We start from the raw sequence: 8324 nt of genomic DNA, 5'->3' as shown, positions 1-8324 counted from the left end.
ATAGAGGCTGATCTTCCAGCTTTAGTCAAGTCACTTTTTCTTAAAGCGTTAGATGGTAAATAGTTCGAGCTTTGCAGGCTATGTGATTTATATTGCAACTACTCAATTTTTCCATCATACACAACATGCAAATTAATGTGTTCCCAGAAAATCTTATCTATAAAAACAGGCAGTAGTTTGCTAACTCTTCCATGACATCAGCACACACTCACAGCTTGATTGCCACCTCATGAAACCCTGAACCAGAGCTATGCAGATAAGCTCCTCCAATTCCTGAGCCTCAGGAACTGGGAGATATATTTGTTTCAAGTTGCTACATTTTAGTGTAATCAATAACTAATATATCATCATCCCACTCTCCACACCCCACATATACCTCTTTTTACTTCTCTAATTTCACTTCTCTCTACTCTCCACCATTCAGTCAGCTGAGGTCACAGAGACCTCCTTGTTGTTCCTTGATTATACCAGGGGTGCTTGCCTTTGGGCCTTTGTACTTGCTATTCTCTATGCCTGAAATGCTTCTCCCCAAGACATCTACTTGGTGAGATTCAGTATCTCCTTTAGGTCTTTACTCAAATGAGCCTTTCTCAGTAAAGTGAGGAGGGGAACAGTGAGGATGTTCCCTCATCCTACTTATAGATGCAACACACCTTCCTTCCTACATTCCCTATTTCATTTATTTTTCTTCATAGCATTTACCACCATGTAACATACACTTTATTTATTTTATTTTCTGTCTTCCTCCACTGGATTGTAATCTTCTTGAAGGCAGGAGTTTCCATTTTGTTTACTTCAGTATCCAAAACAGTACCTAGCCTGCAGCAGCCCTCAATAAATTTTATTATTCAACAAACCTGCCAATGCCTTAAAGGCATGAATATCTTACTTGATATAATATACCCAGCCCCTGGCACACAATAAATATTAAATGCTAAATTAGCTTTCAAGAATTTTAAACATGTGAATATCAGATGTGTTTTTGAAAGATCACTCTAGGAAAAGAATGGAAGAAGCAATTGGTGTTTGCCAACACTTGGTTCTCATTTGCTCTCCATAGGCAATTTCAGCCATCCTCATTGTTCATTACTTCCTAAATGCAATTTAACTTTAAAATTTGCATTGTCCCTGCCCAATTTCCCAAAGCCACCCTCTTTCTCAGCTTTGGGTTGCATAACTTCCTATGTAACTTTGGATGAATTACTTAACTCTATGTGCCTCAGTTTCCCCAGCTGCCAATGTGGATATTATTAATACTTATCTCAAAAGAATATTATGATGATAAATGAGTCAATTCATGTAAAATACTGACAACAGGTCTGGTGTGGTGGCTCACACCTGTAATCCCAGCACTTTGGGAGGCCGAGACAGGTGGATCACTTGAGGTCAGGATTTCAAGACCAGCCTAGCCAACATGGTGAAACCCCATCTCTACTAAAAAAATACAAAAATTAGCCAAGTGTGGTGGTAGGCGCCTGTAATCCCAGCTACTCGGAAGGCTGAGGCAGGAGAATCACTTGAGCCTGGGAGGTGGAGGTTGCAGTGAGCCATGGTCATGCCACTGCACTCCTGACTGGGCAACAAAGCGAGATTCCCTCTCAAAAAACAAAACAAAACAACAAAAAGTCCATTCTCCACAATACAGTCTGATCTTTTTCAAAATGCTCATCTCATCAGGTCACATTACTTTCATTACTCCCATTGCTCTCAAGATGAAAACATGGACTTCAGTCCTGCATTGGCTAGCTTCTACTTTTCCAGATTATCCTCATGATCACATTTAGTCCAGAATGTACTCTGGTCAACCAGACTCCCAATACCCTGAGAACTTTAGAAGTGCTCCCCCCTCTGTCTGGAACACCCTACTTTCCCCTTCCCAGATACTGTCTACCTTTCCTGTTCTACAAAGTGCTCACAAACTTCATTTGACTTCCCAGATGAAATTCCTTTTATTAAGCCCTCCCTTTGGTAGCAGCAAATTTGTTCGCATGTGATTTGATCAGTTTCCCTCATTATACTAACACAGCAGAGGAGGCTGGGTGTTTTTACTCACCATCACATACATCCTCAATGCTCTGCAGCGGTGCACAGTAGTAGGTACCTGGTTAACTATTTGTGAAAAACATGAAAAATAGAAAAAATGGGGTAGAGCCAAGTTAGGAAGTTGAGTCATTCAAGAACCAAGGAGTTGCTGCACTGAGGTATTGCACAAAGATGATCGGAGCACTTAAATTTTTAGGAAAATGCATTAAAATAATTAAACTATCATTTCAAGCGATTCCCAAACCAATTAATGCATAGATTAGGTTGTAACTGTCAAGATACGTTTGGCAATACAATTCTGTTGGCATCAGGACTCATCTAAGTACCTGAAGCAGTGGTAGCATCAGGCTCAGCAGTACAAAAAGGCACATCATTCTCGTCTTCCCCATCTCCTGCACTATGGATTCTGCCAAACCATTTCGATTAGAGCTTTCAAAGGTCACTTTATTCGGGAGAAAGGGTCCATCCACTTTTAAGTTTTAATAGACAACCAACATTCCAGTGTAGGGGTAGGGGCTTTTGAGAAAGAGAAGATAGTCTGAGACAAGTTTCCAACCAAGTGAACTAATTTTTCAGACAAGGACCACAGTAGATTCAGTAGATGAGTTGAGATTTGGTTTTGAGTTTCTGGTTCCTACAAGGTGGGCAGTGAGGGCTTTCGAATAAGCAGTTAAACATTGGTTTACAGCAAGACTCACACCCAGCGTCTTTGGGCTAACTAGAAGAGCAAACTCTGAAGCAGAAGAGTAACACAGAGCAACTTATATGAAAGAACTGCTCTAAGCACTTGACATTACATTTACAAACTATTAAAAATGATATTTGAGACTGCCAAGTCAATCATATACATTTTATACAGCTATATAAACAACTGTTCTACAGTAAGATTTCCTGGCCAGGCACGGAGGCTCACAGCTATAATCCCAGCACTTTGGGAAGCCCAGGTGGATAGATCACTTGAAGTCAGGAGTTCAAAACCAGGCTGGCCAACATGGCCAAACTCTACTAAAAGTACAAAAAATTAGTTGGGCATGGTGGTACACACCTATAATTCCAGCTATTTGGGAAGCTGAGTCACTGCACTCCAGCCTGTGAGACACGACGAGACTGTCTAAAAAAAAGATTTCCTATATAACCCTACTTTTACCTGAGTACATAAAAGATTTTGGAAATCCTGGGAAAAAAATTCTACTAGCTATAAGCTATTTAAATACTGTTGATAGAAATTATCAGAGGGAAATCAAAATCATGTAAACAGCATACTCAAATAAAAGAATAGACAAAAGTTTAAGAGTATAATATTTTTTATTCACTGATAGCAAAGCCCTGTAAGGGGAGCCTTTGCCTAGTCCTCCGACTCTGATTCATCTTCATCTTGACTAATCTGGAAGTAACGAAGTTCATAGGTCTCCTTATCAGATGCAACCACTCGAAGCCAATCACGAAGATTGTTTTTCTTAAGGTATTTCTTGGTAAGGTATTTCAAATACCTTTAAAATAAAAACATAAATTTCATTAAGAAATACAATCCCTACTATGTAAAGGTTTATTGTATGAAAAATACACATCATTTTCATCTTTTCTGTACCTAGCTTCCTCCAAAATATTTCATCCTTCCTTTCACACTATGCATTGTGCAAGACTGTGAAGGGTAGCATCCTCTTGTCATACTGCCACAGCCAAATTATTTAAGCAATATGATTTTACTCTTCAAATATACTATGTGTGTGTGTATATATATGTGAAAACGTTAACACTCCCTTCACCACTATTAAGCCCCCTAACTCCCAATCCCACCCTGGCTCAAGAGGGAACCTATTAATAGGGTTAAATTCTTACTATGCTCATTAAGTCTCAACTTCTCTGAAAATTCTTAGGCCCTCTCTACATCTAATGTAATCAGAGTTGTACTTCATAGTAATTATCTGATTATCTGTAAGATCCTTGAGGACAGTTACTACATTTTTATCTCTGAATCCTTCGTGATTATAATCTCAGTTAACATGTACTGCAACCACTTTAGTCCGAGCCATCATCATCTCTTACCGAAATCAGCTCTTACATCTTCAGTTTCCATCAGATGTATCACCCTAGCCTTTTTCAGCCACAATGAACAATTGCTTCCCCTTACACATCCCATGGCTTTCAAGATCTGCTCCCCAGACACCCTCGCACCTCATGCATTCCTCCCAAAACACTACACCCCAGACACACTGGCTTTGTTACTATTACTTTAATCCACCAGGCTTCTGGTTCGTCCTGCCTGTAACAATTATCCCCCAATTGCAAGGCTCACTTCTGCATTTCATTTCCTGAACAACTTATCAACCTACCCAAAAACTTTGCAACTAGCTTTATGCCCTTACAGCACTTATCACTGCTTGATTAATTCCATTTCACTCTCTCCCTTCTCCACTAGAAGTTTCTTGGTGGTGGTTAAACTGCCTGCTTGGTTCACTGTTGAGTTACCCAGTCCTATGCTGCCCATGCAGTATTTAATATATGGTGAATAAATTGAACAAATAAAAACTGGCAGCAAGATGTTAAGACTTTGCCTCTGATCAGCTACCTCTCCTGAATAAATAACTAAAACCTTAAAAAATTTTACGAAAAGGTTTGTAACATTAAGTTGAGACAATCCTCCTATGTACACATTAGACATGTTTCTTGCAACACACTCAAATACTAAAGTACTCAGCATTAAAGGTTATACACAACTTGGATTTACAGGGCCTGTAATTTACGGGACCGGGACCGTGGACACAACTGCCCTATAGTCTAGCAATAAATTACACTTACAACTAGAATCAGCAATTGGCACTCATTTACTGAATTTCCCATTTATGTAGGCCTTTAGTAAGCTCTTATTTATTCTTGCATACAAACAGAATACATGTAATAATTACATATTCTATGAAACATTCTAAAAACTACTATAATTTTATTAAAATTTGCAAAGGTACTAACCTTTTAGAGAACTGTTTCTCAGAAACAACTGTGATTTTATTCTTGAAGCGTTCAATGTGAACAACATTCCCGAGATTTCCAGTTTTGCCATTGACTTTAACCTTCTCCCGTAGAAATTGCTCCTATTTTAAAACAGAAAAAATGCACAACTAGGGAAGAGAACCCTAGATATTCACTAGGGAAGGTACCCTAGGAATAGAGCTTAGGTTATTATCAAATATTACATATTTAAACCACTATAAATAACTCGGATTATAAAAATGAGCCAAGTAGAATGACACTTACAAAATTTCCAGAATCAAAAATTCCATCTTCTACTGGATGAGTGAGGTCCAAATTAAACTTCCAGGTTGACCTTTTGGGCTTCTTGTCTTTCTGCTACATAAATGTGAAATAATTATGTAGCTATATAAAACAATTTATTCAATTGGTATAAACAATTTTAAAGTTTGTACCAATGCAATCCATACAATGTACTGTGAGGTTACATATACAGAAATGTAACAAAAATAAAAATTAAAAAACCCCACCGACCCTGGGATTGATGTGAACCTCTAACCAAGTCCTAATATGTTCAGGTTGTCAAAAGGTTATGGACTTCCATTGTTTTTCATACCACCGATGTTCAATTTTAAACTACCGTGCTTTACTGCCACCCCACTGCACATGGAAATAGATTAGCAAACCTCCTGCCCAAGCACAGTTAAGTGCCAGAGCTAGGATTCCATCCATCTATGTCTAGGAAATTCAATTCTTACGTTGTTATAGGCAAGAGAAGAGGACTTCGGTTTAAAAAAAAAAAAAAAAAAAAAAAAAAAAAAAAAGGAAAGAAAAAAAAATTTTAAAAACAACCAAATAAAGGCCAGGCGCGGCCCCAGCACTTTGGGAGGCTGAGGTAGGAGGATCACTTGAGGTCAGGAGTTTGAGACCAGCCTGGCCAACATGGTGAAACCCCATCTCTAGTAGAAATACAAAAATTAGCCAGGTGTGGTGATGCATGCTTGTAATCCTAGCTATTCAGAAGGCTAAGTCGGGAGGATTGCTTGAACCCAGGAAGCGGAGGTTGCTGTGAGCCTGATCATGCCACTGTACTCCGACCTGGGGGACAGACTCTGTCTCAAAAAAAAAAAAAAAAAAAAAAAAAAAGAAAAGCCAACACCGTGGAACTTAAATTTTCCATATCCAAACCTTTTATACCAAGACCATATAATATGGCTACATAAGCAAAATGTTGCTGTAGCCAGTAACCATGTACATTCACTGTAATATAAACAAACAAATCAATATTTATCAGATGATAACCTCCAATTTAGATCCACCCAAATGGCTACCAAGTATTACACCTTAGTTTGCTTTCTCAGGTAGCACGGTAACATGTACCAAAAGAAAATCACTCAGTTGGCGCAGAAGTTAATTTGGGAGACACAAACAATTTCTGTCTAATGGAACAGATAACCCTGTAGGGTTTATGGCCATGCTGGGCATTACCCAGTTTTGTAGCTAGCCCAGCAATTTTATCCTAACTTTTTCTGTAAATTACGCATATATACCTAGCTTTTCGGATATTCTTAGGAACATTTTAACATCTTACTGGTTCCCTTACTAATGACTTAAGTACAATATCTGAAGCATGTTCATTTCACATTGCTGGAATCTAGGCTTTTACTTTTCTAAAAATTACTTCACAGAGAAGCTTCTTCCCCAACTGAAAGTTCTCAGAAACTTCTGTGATGTCGGCCATCGCGGGAGCTGAGCGCCTCGGAGATCCCTCTGGCCCGGCACAGGTCGTCAGACCGGCCCGATTACTCACCTTTCCCCTACCCAGTCCGGAGTGGCAAAAGCATTATCAGGCGCAAGGCAGTAAATAAATGGCTCAGATTGCAGGACCACCGGCCAATTTACAGCTGTGCCTCCCTCTTTCCCACGTGTCCAAAACCACCCATTCTAAACCAGTTCCGAGCCCAGCTCCAACTCCACTAGACCGCATGGCAGATGCCAGGAGTCTCGAAAAACAATTCAGGATCCTCGCGTTTTGGTTGTGTTTCTGACCCAGCCTCCACTACTCCCCTCCCTTTATCTCGACTGAGACGTCCCCACTCGACAGATGCAAAATTCGTTACAGCAAGAATCATTAAATTGACGCACAACACTCCCACCAAGACATAGCTCACTCACCGGCGCCATCTTGCCAGTCGGCCGCGCGACCAGAGAGGAAGCTACGGCCGAGCGGTCTGTATTTATACCAAAGCGTGCTGCGTCACGCGCTGAGAGCGTCAGATTGTCGCCTCCAGGAAAAGAAAGCAGAAGGAGCGCGGAGGCCAGTAACCTAGGAAACCAGTGCGCGGCCCGACGCCAGCAGGGAATCGGCTTTCCGCGGGCGCACGCGGGTGGCGGTGGTTGAACTGACTCTCGGGTTTCCGCTCCTGGCTGTACAAGCTGATTGATCGCAGTGGTCCCTACAGTTACCTAGTGGCTGCTCCTCGATACGGACGCACGCGAGGGATGCAGGGGTCATCTTTCACTAATCACCGGAATCCCCTTTCCAATCAGGGCAAGACAGTGTCTCAGGTTGCTTTGGAATCTCCTCTTTTATTGCAGTTATAATCCTCCAGCCAAAAAGTTATTTCTGTTTGTGTTTTGTCTGTGAGCCTCGTTTTCTAAATGACTGTTGAGGGAAATCGGTGCTTCGGGGACCAGGTCCTCGGAAAAAAAGCATTTATATATATATATGGGCATGGTGGCCCACACCTGTAATCCTAGCACTTTGGGAGGCCGAGACCGGAGGATCTCTTGAGTCCAGGAGTTCGAGACCACCCTTGGCAGCATAGGCATAGGGAGAATCCGTCTCTACAAACAATTTTAAAAAAATTAGCCCGGGTGGTGGTGCGCTTCTGTATTCCCAGCCACTCGGGAGCCTGAGGCAGGAACATTGCTAAACTTGGGAGGAGGAGGTTGCAGTGAGTCGAGATCTGCCACTGCACTCCAGCCTGCATGACAGAGTGAGACTCTGTCTTAAAGAGAAAAACACGTAGTGCTTGCTTCCTGTTCATTCGTTTGGTATAATTTATCATGGGTTTTAGAGTTAATCCCAGGTCTCTTGATTTCCATCCAAAATGCTCCCCAGTTAAAATTCAATGAATGTTTGCTGTGACCTATCAGTATGTACAAGACATACCAGGGTGGAAGTGTCTTGCTGACAAAAGGAAAAAGTAGTTTTTGAGCTTTGAAGGATTGTAAATTGACATCAGATTAGAAGGGTGGCATGCTAAACCCCTTGGGTTTAGCAATAATACGTTTTCGTGGAGATGAAATTA

The 8324-nt window shown here is 40.9% G+C and overlaps 1 protein-coding gene across 2 annotated transcripts; it reads right to left on the bottom strand.

Annotated features, from left to right (window-relative positions):
* Positions 1-3329: 3329 nt before the first annotated feature.
* RPL22L1 (ribosomal protein L22 like 1) lies at positions 3330-7309 on the bottom strand. 2 transcript variants are annotated; one of them, XM_007972111.3, is made up of 4 exons: positions 7186-7309; positions 5296-5388; positions 5011-5132; positions 3330-3533 (listed from the first exon to the last, which is right to left on the bottom strand). In XM_007972111.3, exons 1-4 carry the CDS (start codon positions 7192-7194, stop codon positions 3389-3391), a joined length of 369 nt encoding a protein of 122 aa, XP_007970302.1. In that variant the 5' UTR covers positions 7195-7309; the 3' UTR covers positions 3330-3388. The 2 variants fall into 2 exon arrangements, with proteins under 2 accessions (XP_007970302.1, XP_007970301.1); XM_007972110.3 differs by having other exon boundaries at positions 5296-5385; positions 7186-7280.
* Positions 7310-8324: the final 1015 nt, after the last annotated feature.

Source organism: Chlorocebus sabaeus, chromosome 15 (assembly GCF_047675955.1).
Source record: "Chlorocebus sabaeus isolate Y175 chromosome 15, mChlSab1.0.hap1, whole genome shotgun sequence".
Taxonomy (NCBI): Eukaryota; Metazoa; Chordata; class Mammalia; order Primates; family Cercopithecidae; genus Chlorocebus; species Chlorocebus sabaeus.
The sequence above is the reverse complement of the archived record's forward strand: the minus strand, read 5'-3'. Positions and strand labels throughout refer to the sequence as shown.

Bases quoted from the DNA above. Each gene is read 5' to 3' on its own strand.
- RPL22L1 (XM_007972111.3), bottom strand. The intron at 5,133-5,295 runs GTAAGTGTCATT...GTTTTAAAATAG, and splicing joins TTTTTGATTCTGGAAATTTT to GAGCAATTTCTACGGGAGAA. The intron at 3,534-5,010 runs GTTAGTACCTTT...TTTATTTTAAAG, and splicing joins GAGAAACAGTTCTCTAAAAG to GTATTTGAAATACCTTACCA.